The sequence below is a fragment of the Thamnophis elegans genome, chromosome Z (genome assembly GCF_009769535.1).
Source record: "Thamnophis elegans isolate rThaEle1 chromosome Z, rThaEle1.pri, whole genome shotgun sequence".
NCBI classification, from domain to species: Eukaryota; Metazoa; Chordata; class Lepidosauria; order Squamata; family Colubridae; genus Thamnophis; species Thamnophis elegans.
In genome coordinates, this window is record NC_045558.1 from 958517 (window position 1) to 974367 (window position 15851).

Genomic DNA, 15851 nt, shown 5'->3' on the forward strand with positions numbered 1-15851 from the left:
GCAGCCCCCACCCCACACTGGCAAACTTTTGGGCACCAGGGACTGGTTCTGTGGAGGTTGGTTTTTCCGCATACTGTAGAGGGGGGTGTAGGTTTAACTTGCTGCCTGGATCGCGCGCGCGCACAGACACACACAGATGGGGGGGGGGGGGAGGAAGAGTTCCCACGGGGCGGGCTGTCTGTGTGTTTGAGTGGGGAGGGGGCGCGGGCGCAAACAGCTCTTCTCCCAAGCTACAGCTCCATCACACACACACCCCAGGAAGGATTCCGACAGAATAGAACAAAATAAGAAGAGTAGGAAGGGACCTTCGAGGTCATCTAGCCCAACCCACCCACCCTGCCCAAGCCCCTTTGAGCGGGATTCCGACCCACGTCGTGTGTGAGGAGTGAGCTCAGAGTGATCATCGGAAGTTGGGGGAGGGGTGGAGAGAAAGAAACTAGCCAAATTTGGGCGGGTGGGAGATGCCACCTTTAGCCAAGTTGGGGCTTTGCGGGGAGGGGTGAGGGGCGTGGAGGAGGGGGCTGGGATGCCGGCAGACTCCTCTCTCCCCCCCTTTTCTACGCAGGTGGAGCCAATCCGAGGAGACTCCGCCCTCCCCCCTGCAGTCCCCCCCCCGGTTCCCCTCTTTCGGTTCTGCCAAAGCTATTTCTGTGCGGCGATCGGTGGACAGACAAGCGACTCGCGGACTTTCCTTGGGGCAAAGAGAAGCGGTGGTCGCGGAGACCCACCCACCCCGGCTTGCCTCACCTCACTCCCCCTCCGCCAGAAGGAGGCACTCAGGTTGGTATCTGTCCGGTGGAGACTTTCTCGGGGGAGAAAGAGAGGAGGGGGATACGGAGATGAGGGTCGCTTTGCGCATCAACGGGTCTCTCCCCCCCCCGCGCCCTCCTCCCCGCCTCATTTCCTGAAAAACTCTCCAAAGGTCCACAAAATTGAAGGGCTGCCTGGTTGGGGGGAAGGGGGTTGGACTAGATGACCTTACAAAGTCCCTTTCGACGGTTGATCTGTTAAAATGAGCTGGCGTGGGGGGAGAATAGGATCAGTGGGGAGGGGCCCTAACTGGGTGGGGGTCGGAGACTTCCTGGTTGATTCTGGTTTTTTTCCCTCCCTCTCTTTTTCCTTCCTTCTTTCTTCATCTCCTCCCTTTGCTCCCTTCTTCCCTCCCTCCTTCTTTCCCTCCTCCTTCCCTCCCCTTCTTCCTTTCTTCCTTCTTCCTTTCCTTATTTTCCTCCCTCCCTCCCTCCCTCCCCCCATCCTTCTTTCCGCCCACTGATTTCTCCCTGGCTCCACTGGGGTTGGGGGTGAGGAGACTCCCTGGCTGATTCTGTTTTTTGCTTCTCACACAGAAACTTCTAGATTTGTGCTGTGCAATTTCTCTGGAAATGTCTGGACATGTCCAAGGTAAGTCTTCCCCGGATGGGAGAGTACATGTAGATCTCGACTTACAACCAAAATGGAGTCCAAAATTTTTATGTCGTTAAATGAGGTATTTGTTGAAGAGTGATTTTCCCCCCTTTAATGACTTTCCTTGCCCCCACCTTGTGAATCGCCGCAGTTTAAGATGCGCTAGATTTAGATTGCTTGTGAGCTCACCGGGATTCATGACTTATGATGCCTTTCACTCCTTCCTTGGGCCCAGCCGGGACATCTCCCACAAATGATGGATGGATTCTTGGAGATAGGTAGGTAGATATGGAAAGAGAGACAGAGAGAAATGAGAGAAAGAAAGAAAATAGGAAAGAAAGAAAGAAAGAAAGAAAGAAAGAAAGAAAGAAAGAAAAGAAAGCGAGAGGGAGGGAGGGAGATTCCAAGTGCCAGGAAAACTAGGAAGTTCAGCAGTTCAAATGAGTATCAAGATTGATTGCCAGCTTAAGTTCACTATAAGAATCTGATCTATTAATGTTCAAGGGAAACGAGCAGGAGAGAAGAAAGGCATTTGTGGTGGGTTGGATTGAGATCGCATTCAGGAATTCATGACTGATAACGCCTTTGACCCCTCCCTCAGGCAACAGCCTACTCATCTACAATGCTCCTGACTGATCCCCTTCTTGTCTCTTCTCCCCCTTTCGGTTGTAGGGCAGGAACGGAGGATCGTCCTGGTGGGCAAAACCGGCAACGGGAAAAGCGCTACGGCAAACACAATCCTGGGAAAGCACGTCTTTGAATCCAAGATGGCTTTCGGTTCCGTCACTCAGAGTTGCCAAAAGGAGGAGGCCGAGGTGAATGGCAGGAAGGTGGTGATCGTGGATACGCCCGGATTCCTCGACACCGGGCGTCCCAAGCGAGAAACAGCCAACGAAGTGAGCAAGTGCGTGAAGTTTTGCTCCCCGGGTCCCCATGTCATTCTGCAGGTGATTCGTCCCGCCCGTTTCACCAAAGAGGAGGAGGAGGTGGCTCGCTTGATCAAGGAGATCTTCAGCCTGAAGGCCAAGAAATACATGATCCTCTTGTTCACCCGGAAAGAAGATCTGGAAGGAAAGGCTCTGAAGGACTTCATCGACCAGGGAAACGTTGGGCTGAAGGAGCAGGTGTACAATTGTAGGGGGCGCTTCCTGGCTTTCAACAACAAGGCCGAAGGAGCAGAACGAGAGGCTCAGGTGAAGGAACTGATGACCATGATTGATGAGCTGGTGGAGAAGAACAAAGGGGATCCTTGCTACACGGAAGACATGATGAGGGCCGACAAGGAGAACTTCAAGAATAACAAAAACCTTCCCTGGTTGTGTCCCTTGGTTTAGGGGACACCCCCCAAAAAATTATCTCTGAGCCTCGGCCTCACGATGGCAACTCGGCAAAAGGTCCCCACTCTGCTCTTCTCCCTTCAGCTTTCCGCTTCCCTCCAGAAAACCCACATGAGAAATTGGTAGCAGAGTCTCCCCCATCCAATTCTGTCTCCTGAGAACCTGGTTTCTCCCCTCGAGTGAAAGGACTCCCTTCTTTCTTTCATTCTTTCCATCGTTCCTTCCCTTCCCTCCCTCCTCCCTCCCTTTCCTCCTTTCCTTGCTTCATTCTTCCCTTTCTTCCTCCTGCTTTCCTTCCTTCCTTTTTCCTCCTTTCCTCCCTCTTTCCTTCCTTTCCTCCTTCCCTCCCTACTTTCCCTTCTTCCTTCTTCCCTTCCTTCTTCCTTTCTTTCTTCCCTCCCTCTCTGCCCTTTTGCTAATAGTAGCAAAATCTTGAAAACCTTTCCCTTTCGCTCCCTCTGGCACCAAAAAGCATCAAGGCAGGACAGCCTTGAGGTATTTTCTCACCACTTGCTGTTTTCCTGGGAATTCATGTTGGCTGCCACCTGTTTTCTACATCACAATAAATCTCCTCACTTATCAAAAAGGTTGTGTGGGTTTGTGTGTGTGTGTGGTGGTGCCACAATGCACTTAAAAGGCAGAGGGGAGGGGAAATACAGGTAGTCCTCAACTTACAACAGTTCCCTTAGTGACCATTCAAAGTTACAATGGCACTGTCAGCCTCTGCTTTGCTGCTGCTTCGGCTGCCATTGAAACGGGGAGGGGTGGGCATGGTATTTGGGAGGGGACTACTAATTGTGCTGGAGGAAGATTCTGGAGTTTCTACTTCCCGTCTTACTGCGCATGCAGAGGAGGTTTCCCGCCAAGGCCAATGGCACCGACATTCCATCTTGGTGATGCCTTTCGAAGTTATCTCACACCTGACACTTGGGAGAATTATGATTGGACTGTGACTGGGATGCCAAGGGGTGGGGAATGGGTTATTCTATATATCATTTGCTTTCACGCCTAAATAATCAGTCTTCGCTTTGCTACGCTTCTGTTCATTTATAATTAGTAAAAGTACACTTGATTTCTATCAATGGAGTCTTGTCGTTTTCTTTCCTGATTATCCAATGAAGAAGTGCTGACAGGCACTGAAAAAATGGAGTTACAACCACTTTCACATTTAGGTCCTTGGCAGCATCCCAGTGGGGGATTTGGGTGTGTGATTTTCTGTAGGACTCAGAAATCCATCATAGCAGGTGTCCAAAATGTCTGTCTGCCTCCATAGAATTTATTTTGCTTTTCTACAGTTTCAACAAGCAAAGCAAGAGCGTAGGTAGCAACAGCATCGTTATTGGCTTATTCTCCTTGTCAATCTCTAAGACCGTCCCAGCCAGGCTAGAATCTCGCATAACACAATAGTTCCTGGCATTGCCGGGTTCTACTAATTAGGTGAGCTCATAGATAGTTGAGGTAATCAGTTACTAAGGCGCATGGCAGCTTGCTGCTCAGGGCCTCTCCGTAACCTTTGTATAACTTCTACATTTCACTCTTTTATTTTGTCAGACAAGGTATCGTAAGGGAGGTTAATAAAAGAATCATAATGAAAAGAGGAACATCCTTGCAATTGCAAATGCGAAGTACCCGTGGTTCGCCTCATGAGGCCAATGTTGAGAAAAGACACGGACACGAGCTTTCTCGGGATGAGGCGACCCAGATTGGGGTCTGGAAGCCCCTTTTATTGAGATAGGACAAAGGCAGGAGGAGCAATCAGCATGTGATTTAAGACAGCCTGTCAAACTACAATTGCTAATCTACTGCTCAGCGAAGTTCTGTCTATATATGATCAAATCCTGGGCGTCGCTGGGTAAGGCACATCTAGAGCGAACTATCAGGATGTTATGTTATGAACTATCAGGATGTTATGGAGTTTGTTTTTTCCTGTGTGGTTCAGCGTGGCTGCTCATGCCCTGCTATGCACTGGGCCATGGGTGACCGCCACACCTACACAAGGAGTTATATGACAACAATACAGGGCATATACTTGACCCTGAGGCAGTATGGAAGCGGGTTTTAGGGCAAAAAGCTGTCATACATATATTGCAAAGGGAGGGAACAAAACCGCACCCACCAATCAAAATAGCACAAATAATGACTAAATAACGTCGGGCATTTCCCAATAAGCCTGTGGTCAATCAAGCCCAAAGGCTTTCCCACCAAGATCCTAAAGTATCAATTTTCAAATCAGAGGCCAAATTGTGTAACATATTGAGCTGGTGCTGGATGGTTCGTGATTCATCCGAAAGATTGAAACAACACAATTACTAAAATAGCTAAAGAAGTAGCATTAATTATTTTTGCCAAATTACACGCAACAGCATTAATATTAAGATGAGCGCCCTGGCACACCCACTCTAGATATAGTCCATGCTACATATTCTGCTTTATTAAGCAAAGCTGCCTGAGAGTCACAAGTGCTGTCTAGCGTGACTCCACCTTGAGAACGGCTGGAATGAAGTTGCTGTTTGAAAAACAAAACAGGAATTAACCGGCTGAGACAACCCTGTGCTTCACTAATGTTAGCAGGAATATAATTAAAAGTTTCTTACCACCTGTAAAAAACCATCCTTACAGGAGCCAAACATAAGCAAAACGAAAGGAAGTCATCTCAAAAGCTGTACAATTTAAAGCAGGTGAACTAATATGAAGACCGTGAGGTTTTTTACTTGAAGATATAAAATTAACTCTTTTTGTGCATGTTATGTTCTCAGGAACTGCTACTATCGGAGTATATAAAGCAGTTGCATCAGGGGGCCTGTTAGGTAAGCTCTCTGTTGGGAAAGCGAGTAAGTTCAGAGAAGCGTTGTGAGAGTTGTGTTGGAGAACACACAAACCAGCATACAGAGACACCGCAGTTTAAATAGGCTGTTACTTTCATGGAAATAGAGATATCAGAGTCCATCTAACAGTCCAAGTCATACATGGATAAGACAGTCAGTCATCAATGTCTTTCAGTTAAGGGATAATCGAAATAACATAGTCCAGTATCATATACTCAGTCCGGTACACTAAGTTTGCTAACAGTTGAAAAAACTTACAATAGCTCAGCCCAGCATCTAACAGAGAGAGAGCTAACAGGCATTCTGGCTCCCTCTTATGGCCGATTGAGGAATACAGCAACCAATCACATTTTACAGTATGTTTAAAGAAACAGGTACAACAGTAAACCACGATTTATATATTGCCAATCCAAATGTTAGATTATATTCCTAACAGGGCGGATCATAGGCAATCAATCCTCAACTAGATATAGTCTTATAGTTAAAGTTCTCAGTCAATAGCAATCTACTCAAACCAGTGAAGTGTTGAATGACTGCCGACAGGATACAAACTGGATCCAAACATGTAGAAAGCCATTTTTTCATGTCATGTGATTCAGATAAGCAAAAGACATCAGTTTGTATAATGTTAGCCGCACCCATAGGTTTTTGCTTCAGTCTCTGTTCAAGCAAGTGTTTGGGTGAGGTGACAGCAGCTATTGCTAAAGGGCAGCAATTAACAATCAAACATAAACAAATGATGACTAAGGAATTAGTAGTTAAAACCGCAAAAATGGCAGTGCATAGGTTCTCGGGGATTTGTTCCTCGTGTTGTGCTTTGGTGGCCAGGTTTTTTCACGTCTCCCCACGTCACTGGACAACTGGTCCAACGAGATCTTATTGGCCGCTGTGCTGTCTGTAGAGTCACCTTGGCCATTTCTGGAACCAGATTCGGGGACTGGTACCACGACATCCTTAGTTGGATGAACACAACGTGCTAGAAGATCCTGTAGAAGCAAGAACAGCATATCCACTCCCCCTAGAGAGGAAGGCAAACCTTTTTTAACCTGTTGTGTTACCCCGCCAAATTGGGGTACGCCAAATTGGGTACCCGAGAGCCCTTCTTTTTTATTTGTTTGTGAAGATGGTCCTTAAAGGACCAATTGACACTTTCCACAATGGCTTAACCTGTGGAATTATAGAGTAGCCCATGAGTTACAAAATTACAAAAAGGCCAATGAAGAATAGGCCACTATCAGTTTTTAAAGAGAAAGGTTTGCCCAAGGGAGTAATGGCTGAAAAAAGATGAGAAATAACATGATTAACTGTTTCTCCTCGTTGAGGTATGGCCCAAAGCACTCCTGAATAGGTAACAATAGATAAATGAATGTACTTCCAGGGAGCCAGAGGAGGAACATGGGTGTCAGATCCCTAAAAGTGATACTGCCATTCAATTGGGAGGAGGGGAGCCTTGGAGTTAAATCAATAGCTACATCTGTAACAACTGAGTTTTACAACTTTACAACTGGTTTCCTGTCACCGGAAGACTGAGGGTCCCAACATCTCTGGAGGGATGTTTATGATAGCCATGTGGGATATCTTACTTTAATGTCTAACTAGAGATAGCCATGAGAACGTGTGTTTTATTGACTCCCAAGGGCAGAAGAGTTAAGGAAGCATCTTCACACTTGTGTATTGGTCGGAATCTGCATTCGGACAAAGGGGAGGGGTCATGATCAGCTTAATCCCATTTGCATGGCCTAAAGGTTTTCAGATGCTGCTTGGCCTCTAATGGTTTCCATCCTGCCTGATTAAAGGTTCCTTTTGAAATACTCCATTTCAAGAGTCTTTACTTTCTCAAGTTAGGAGAGGAGCCATTACAATGGGTGACATCCATTTGCCATAGTTGATTGGAGGCCAAACCACGGGGATTAACTTCCGGTGTCCCCAGAGCGGAATGCCCCAGGACATTGGGGACAGGATGAAACAATCTGCTTGGCCTGGTCGAGTGGAATTTGGCAAGCTTGTGCCAGCCCCCCCCCCCTGGCATTCTGATGAAAAAAAGAGTGATTAAAAAAATAGATCTGAAAAGAGAGAAGGTCAAAAATGAACAGCTGCATCTACAGAACTGTTGCCTCAAGAAAGAGGTCCTGGATGAATGCCCCAACACTGGAAGTCTTTAAGAAGATGTTGGACAGCCATTTGTCTGAAACGGTATAGGGTTTTCTGCCTAGGCAGGGGGTTGGACTAGAAGACCTCCAAGGTCCCTTCCAAATCTGCTATGGTATGGTATGGTATGGTATGGTATGGTATGGTATGGTATGGTATGGTATGGTATGGTATGGTATGGTATGGTATGGTATGGTATGGTATTGTATTGTATTGTATTAAGACACAAGATGGATGGATGGATAGAGAAGGAGAGTCTGGCTGGATGGAAGGATAGATAGATAGATAAATATTAATACATAAAATAGATAAATATAGATAATAGATAGGCTAGACAGATGACAGGATTGATGGATAGATATACAGACACTAGATGGATGGATATATATAAGAAATATGGATGGATGGATGGATGGATTGATTTATGGGTGGGTGGGTGGGGGGATGGATAGATGGATAAAGAGATGAGATAGGATAGATGATTGATAGATAAAATAAATAGATAAATATAGATAACAGATGATAGCTGGATGGACGGATGGATGGATACAAGACTTCCGCAACTTGTGACCACAGTTTATGAGCCCCTAAATTGAGGTTGCTTGGGGAGAAATGCCTGAAGTGTTTTTCATCCCCTTTGGTGACTTTCCCCGCCACCATCGTCAAGTCAATTCCTGCCGTTGGTAAGTGAGAAGCTCAGGTTCTTCAGCAAACCTGCTTCTCCCCTTGAGTCGGCTGGTCCAACGGTCGCAAATCCTGGGACATCGCAGCCGTCCTAGATGGGAGCCTGTTGCCGAATGTCTGAAGGTATGAAAAAAAATCACACTGTAGTTAAGTGTGAAAAACGGTCGGAGTTCCTTTTTTTCCAGTGCCGGTGTCACCTTGAATGGCCGCTAAGCGAATCGGTTGTAAGCCGAGGACTATCGCCGTTGTTCTTTTTTGTAGCTTTGCTTCCTGGCCCGCAGCCAAGTGACAGTTGTGGCTACACAGTGGTCTTCCTGTTTGCACAGCTGCTTTATTTATCTGGCCTCTGAGCTGGTTTCCTGCTGTTACTTAACCTTCACCCACTCCCCAGTTCAGCCTTTCTGTGCTTCCATGAGAGGAAATTGCAGTTCTGGGTTCAAGTCACGCTTTATAGGAGAATGGGACCTGCTTTTGTCGTTCGATCCGCCTATAAAGCATGATTTGAACCCAGAACCTCAAATTCGCCCGCTGCCTAAGGGCCTCCAATGTGTAAACCCCATGGGCTTTGTCCTCCGAGGGTCATTCCCCTCCCATAGGTGTTGTCCTCAACTTATGACCATTCATTTACTGATGGTTCCAAGTTACAACGACACCGAAGATCTTTTCCTGGGCTCCCATTTCCGCCAATGGGAACAAAAGTGGTAAGGATCTCCCGGCCCTGTGATGAGGGACTACAATTCCCATACAACGGCGTTCCCTCCGGCACACTTATGGAACCCTTTATGCATATACAGGTTCTCAACTTACGACCACAGTGGTGCCCAACGTTTCTGATATTCAGTGAGACATTCACTAAGTGAACTGGGCCATTTTGTGACCTTTCATGCCACCGTCATTAAGCGAAGCACTGCAGTGCCCTCATCTAGTTCACTTAACGGTTTGTTTAGTGACCACATCTGCGAAGTGAACTTGGCCCCGTGTTACTTTCCTGCCACCGTTGTTAAGCGAGTCAGTGCAGTATCCTCAATACACACACACACACACACACACATGCAGTCCTCGACCTATGAAGAACTTAAGGTCATTTAGTGACTATATATACACACACGGGTAATCCTCCATGCATGATGATGATTGAGCCCCAAATGTTTGTTGCTAAGTGAGACTGTTCTGAAGTGAGCCCTGTCTCCGTCATTAAGTGAATTGTGGCAGTTGCTAAGCGAGTCCACCTGTTGTTCAGTGAATCTGGCTACTCCATCGCCTTTGCTCATCCGAACGTTGCAAAAATAGGGGGATCACGTGACCTTAGGACACAGCAATGGTCATAAGTATGAATTTAGCATCGTAAGTGTAGAAAACGCTCCTTTTTTTCAGTGCCATGGGAACTACGGACAGTCCCTAAAGGAACGGTCGTAATTCGAGGACGATCTGTATATACACCTAAGACTGGACAGCCATCTGACCGGGAAGATATATAAGGTGTATTGGACGGTTTACTGTAGCGGGTGGACTAGAAGACCTCTAAGATCCCTTCCAGCCCTGGGATTCTGAGCTTTGGAAGAGCAGGATCGCTTCCTCTTCTCCATCACTGTAATTTTTTTGGGGGGGGTGACTCAGCATTCTCGGGGGTCGCGCAGATTCCACCAAACCTCCATCCGCCTCCGGTTCTCAACCTAGTCCGTCTTTCAGCGGGGTCTGTGTGTCTCTTCGGAAAGGATCTAGGAGGGGGGGGCAGGACCCCACCAAGGGGGCTTTTCTCCCCCCTTGAACTTGGCTGCAGGGAATTGGAAGGAAGGGGTCACTCCTGCAAAGCAGCTGGCAAAGGGCGGAGGAAGGGGCAAGGCTGGTTTTTGTGGGGCGGGGGTGGGGGAGGGAGGCCCTTCTGCTTTGAAAAGATAAGAGAAGATATGTGACACACCTGGGCTTTTATCTTCAATCTCCTGGTTTACAGGCAGAACTTCCCAGGCCAAGGGAGGCAACCACTTTAGCTTTGCTGGGAAGGACTGTAGGGGGTAACGGTGAGGGGGGAGGCAGAGGGAGGGAGGGGGAGGCAGAGAGAGGAAAGTGGGGGAGGCAGAGAGGAAGGGGGAAGCAGAGTGGGGGAGAAGGAAGGAGGGAGAGGGAGCAGGAGAGGAGGGAGAGAAAGGGGGAGGAGAGGAGGGAGGCAGGGAAGGGGAAGGAGGATGTGAAGGAGGGAGGGAAGGGGAGGGAGAAGGAATAGGAATTCAGGCAGGTCCTTAAAGACCCAGCTCCACAATTTCCAACTCCTTCCTTCTATGATTCTGTCCAGGTCTCCTGCTTGAGCATGGGGTTGGATTGGATGACCTCCAAAGTCCTTTCCAAGTCTGGGATTCTATGATTCTCTCAGGGTCTCCTGCTTGGGCAGAGAGTTGGACTAGAGGACCTCCAAGTTTCCCCCATCCTAGACTTCCCCCTCCCCCACCCCCGCTGCCTAGAAAACGATGACTCTTCCAGAGAAGCAAAAGCAATTGATTCACTTAATGACAGAAGCAAGCAAAGCCATAAAACGGCTCAAAACTGACTTCAGCGATGTAAATTTGGGGTGATCCCATTGGTGTCATAACTCAAGGACTGCCTGTACCGGGCAGGGAATCATCAGCCTTTTCCGGTTTCAAAGCTCATCAGTCTGATCTAAAGAGGACTGGGTGAAAAGGAGGTGGGGACAGGATCAGGTGGGTCAGCCCCCTGGGTGGTGAGGAAAGGGGCGGGTCCTTTTTAAACCCCACCCCCTTCCATTCTTGCTTGTGCCTTTTGCAGTTGAAGTGAGTTCCTGTCCTTCGGCTGACTCTGCTTCGCTTTTCATTCAGAAATCGGTGGTTTGTGCAGTTCAACCTGTCGAGAAATGGCTGGAAGTGCTGGAGGTAAAATCTTGGCTCCTGGGAAGGTGGGGTGGGGGCTGCTGCCCTGGGTGGAGGGTCAGGCTAGGATGACCTTAGCCAGGGAAATTCAGGTGGTTCAAATGAGCCCAGGGAGTCCTCGGCTGATGACCGGAATGGATCCCAAAACCTAGGTTGTTAAGTGAGACATTGAAATGAGTTTGGCCCCATCGCCATTAAGCAAATCAATGCCCTTGTTAAGTCAGTCAATAAGTGAATTCAGCTTCCCCACAGACTGGTTTTGTCAGAAGGTCTCCAAGGGGACCACGTGACACAAACACACCTCGGGAGGCTGCGACCCCTACGCTATTGCAGACAAACGGTTGTCCAGTCTCTTCTTGAAAGCCTCTGCTTGTTCTCCTTGGGGACCCAGGCCTCTCCCCTCCCTTCCCTCTGCCAATCCTGGTGGGCAAAACCGGCAACGGGAAAAGCGCGACAGGAAACACAATCCCGGGAAAACAAGACTTTGAATCCAAGATGGCTTTTGGTTCCATCACCAAAAATTTGCAAAAGGGGGGAGACCCAGCTGAATGGCAGGAAGGTGGTGGTCGTGGATATTCCTGGATTTCTCGATACCAGGCGTCCCAAGTGAGAAACGGCCAACGAAGTGAGCAGGTGCGTGAAGTTTTGCTCCCCGGGTCCCCATGTCATTCTGCAGGTGATTCGTCCTGCCCATTTCACCAAAGAGGAGGAGGACGTGGCTTGCTTGATTAAGGAGATCTTCAGCCTGAAGGCCAAGAATTACATGATCCTCTTGTTCACCCGGAAAGAGGACCTGAAAGATACGACTCTGGAGAAATTCATCGCCAACAGAAACTCCACACTTAAGGATCAGGTGTCCAGGTGTGGGTACCGCTACCTGGTTTTTAACAACAAGTCCAAAGGGACTTCCTGGGCGGGACCTTGCTGATGGTGGCAGCTTAATAGAGCTGCTCCCGGGTTTCTGGTTGCGTTATCTGCCTAGACATCTGACAGATACCTCACTCTTCAGGCAAGAAGGGGGTGAGAGAGATCCAGCTGGCAAGTGCTTTCTTTTGAACTTTGCAGCTTTTTTGTCTGCGAAGAGAAGGGGGGCCAGCCGAGGCTGAATCATCATTCAGGGGCTGAACATGGGGTTCCCCAGGCTCTACATGGGGCTGCCCTTGAAGAGCATCCGGCGACTTCAGCTAGTACAGAATGCGGCCGCGCGAGTGATTGTGGGTGCACCTCGGTTCACCCGCATAACACCTATCCTCCGCGAGCTGCGCTGGCTACCTGTCGATCTCCGGATGCGCTTCAAGGTGCTATTAGTCACCCATAAAGCCCTACATGGCAGTGGATCTGGATACTTGAGAGACCGCCTTCTGCCAATTACATCCCTGCGACCAATAAGATCACATAGATTAGGCCTCCTCCGTATACCATCGGCCAGCCAGTGTCGGCTGGCAACTACAAGGAGGAGGGCCTTCTCAGTAGTAGCCCCGACCCTTTGGAACGAGCTCCCCGTAGAGATTCGCACCCTCGCCACCGTCCAGGCCTTCCGCACAGCCTTGAAGAACTGGCTCGCCCGTCAGGCCTGGGGACAAGGATAATTCCCCTCCCGAATGATGAATGTATGTTGTTTATTATTTTATTATATGTCTTACCTTAATGTCTGTATCTCCCCTTCCCCTATTTTATGTGAGCCGCCCTGAGTCCCCTCAGGGAAAAGGGCGGCCTACAAATATTAATAAATCTAAATCTAAAAAATCTAAATCATCTCCGTGCCGGAAATCTCTAGCTGTTTTTTCACAGCTCAAAGTAAAATCCCTCCACTTAGAACAATATTTGAACTATCTATCTGATTTTAATACAAGCAGAGTCCGTATCTGAGAACCTCACCTGCTTCTTTTTAAATCCTAGCTTCATTTTTTACAAGAGCTTCCTTCGTTAATTTGGTTATCTAAAAAAAAAAAGGCTCCTAAAATGGCGATTGTGTATTCTCCGTAACAACCTCCCTAATCTTTTTGCAAACAACAGTGATAAAAGTTCAAAGGGAGGAACAGCCGGCCAGCAGTTTCTTATTAATTAGTTTCATTTCTCTGAAGAGTTTACAAGACTTTCCTCTTATCAACTTTGCTAATATATACTTTTGATATAGAGAAGTCTAAAATGGCGCTGAATATGCCGAGCTGCTTCGTTACAATGCTTTTTTTTTTTCTGAAACGAAAAATTCTAAAGAGCTAACAAAGGGGTGATTTAATACCTTTTTTTTCGTAAGCTGCATAGCGGGCCAGTAGAGTTTGATTAATTGCTTGAAGATAAGACTTATAATGGCATCAAAACAATAAGTCCGAAGGAAAAGAACGAGAAGCTCAGAGGGCCCAACTGATGACCATGATTGATGACCTGGTGGAGAAGAACAAAGGTGCTCCTTACTACACGAAGACATGATGAAGTCGGACCAAGAGACGCTGAAGACAAAACTTGCCTGGTTTTGTTCCCTTTTCTGATGGACACAAGAAAGTCTAATTGAGACAACTCCGCAAAAGTTCACAACTTCCTTTTCCCCTTTTTATTTTTTGGTCACCACCAAAGAACCCGCACCTGAGATTTATAGTTGAGTCTCCCTGAGCCAATTTCTTCCCCCTAGAACTCAGTTTCTACCATCGGATGAAAGGACTTCCTTAAAATCCTGTCATTCCCCTCCCCCCGCCCCAATATCAATTGGCTTCACAGCCGAATTCTCTATCAATCTGGACGCATGTCTCTTTGGAAGCACACATTATTTGGGGCTTCCCCGTCTGTCAATCCAGGCTGAGAAACCACCATCACCAGAAACGTTAAGACTTCATTGATACAAATTCTAACCCCCAATTTTGAAAATGTCTCCCTTTTGCTCCCGCAGGGACCAAAGAGCATCAAGGCTGAATAGCCTTGATGTTCTTTCTCACCCGTCCTGTTTTCCTGGGATGAATCCAGGTTTTTTTTAATGGCTTCTCCAATTTTCCGCAAGAGGACTTTCTCTGGAGTCCTCCACATACAACAGGGGGGTACCTGATACACGGGATGCAGACCGACACCGGGCTGCAGCATGTCAGAAACTGGACCGTGCAAACAAGCAAAGCCCCATCCATGGGATGTAGGGAGCATCCACGGACAGATGTTCCTGGTAGTGGTTGATGCGTATTCAAAGTGGGTGGAAGTCATTCTAATGCCATCGACCACTACTGAGGCTCTGATTAAGGCATTGCAAAAGATATTTGCAACTCATGGGTGCCCAGATTTATTGGTATCCGATAACAGGGCCCAGATGACATCTGCGTCTTTTCAGATGTTCTTAGCAGGACACGGCATTTGCCATGTCTTGGTGGCCCCTTACCATCCCTCGAGCATCCCACCTCTGGGTCAACCTTGATCGACTTCACCCCAGCTACTGCAATGACCACGCCAGGGGGTTTGAAATGGGGTACCTGGTTTTCGCATGGAACTATGGGGGTGAGCCGAGGTGGTTACTGGGGCGCATTCTGCAATTAACAGGTCCCTGCTCTTACAGAGTTGGCCTAGGCGATGGGTGCATTTGGCGTCGCCACATTGATCAGCTGAGACTGTAGATGGCCTCGATGCAGAAGCCAGCTGATCTCTTCCCAGTTTGTCCTATATTTGGTCCTCCCATTTGTTCCAGACATCTCCGCTGAAATGCCATGTTGCCCGACCAGGCAGTATACCGTTCCATTGCCAGACTTACCTGGGGAATCAGGGTTGCATCCAAAGTTGCTGGGCGGAGATTTAGCGCAGTCGTGGCAGTTCCCCTGGAGAAGTCTCCTCCTCCTCCTTCTCCTGTGACAGTTCCAGCCGAGCCATGAAGATCGGACCACACGTGCAGGCAGCCTGCATAGTTGCAAGATTACGCATGGGCCAGACTGATGGAGAGAGGTGTTATGTCTTAGCCTCAGAGACGTGGCTCTGTCTCCAAGTCTTGCCATTGATCGAGGCACGCACGCAGCCAGAGCAAGAAAGTTACTGCACAGTGATTGGCTACCCGTGGGAGAGCCTGCATATAAATTGATGTCAAGCGGGAACTGTTCAAGCTTGTTGGTTCTGGAGCTGCTGTTGTGTTAGCTGTTGTAATAAAGCCTTGTTATCTGAGTCACTGCCTTGCCTCAGTCATTTCCACCCCTTCAAATATATTAAAACTAACAATACAATTTCAGGAAATAACATTTCCAAACTGCCAAGCAGATGATTTAAATTTTATTTAAGTGCCTTTTATTTCAGAGAACAATTCATAGATTACAGAGAAAAACATTATTCCTGTGGACAAACATATTCCAATAGCCATCTCAGGGGTTGCCACAAAGAAGAGGGAGTCAAACTATTGTCCAAAGCACCTGAGGGTAGAACAAGAAGCAAAGGGTGGAAACTAATCAAGGAGAGAAGCAATAGATGATAAAGAGAGAGGGAGATAGACAGACAGAGACAGATATTCACACACAGAGGTATACATGCACACACACAGAGACACACAGACACAGACACACGAACATTATTCCTGTGGGCAAATGTATTCAAATACCCATACAAAACCTTTCCATCTC

The 15851-nt window shown here is 47.8% G+C and overlaps 1 protein-coding gene across 1 annotated transcript in view; it reads left to right on the plus strand.

Annotated features, from left to right (window-relative positions):
- The first annotated feature begins 701 nt into the window (after positions 1–701).
- LOC116520550 (GTPase IMAP family member 8-like) overlaps positions 702–15851 on the plus strand; it is a 29559-nt gene continuing 14409 nt past the window's right edge. Inside the window, exons 1-5 of the mRNA XM_032234793.1 lie at positions 702–780; positions 1347–1401; positions 2077–2735; positions 11227–11280; positions 11954–12138. Coding sequence (XP_032090684.1) covers positions 1383–1401; positions 2077–2735; positions 11227–11280; positions 11954–12138 — 917 coding nt within the window. The 5' untranslated portion in view covers positions 702–780; positions 1347–1382. The remainder of the gene's footprint in view (positions 781–1346; positions 1402–2076; positions 2736–11226; positions 11281–11953; positions 12139–15851) is intronic.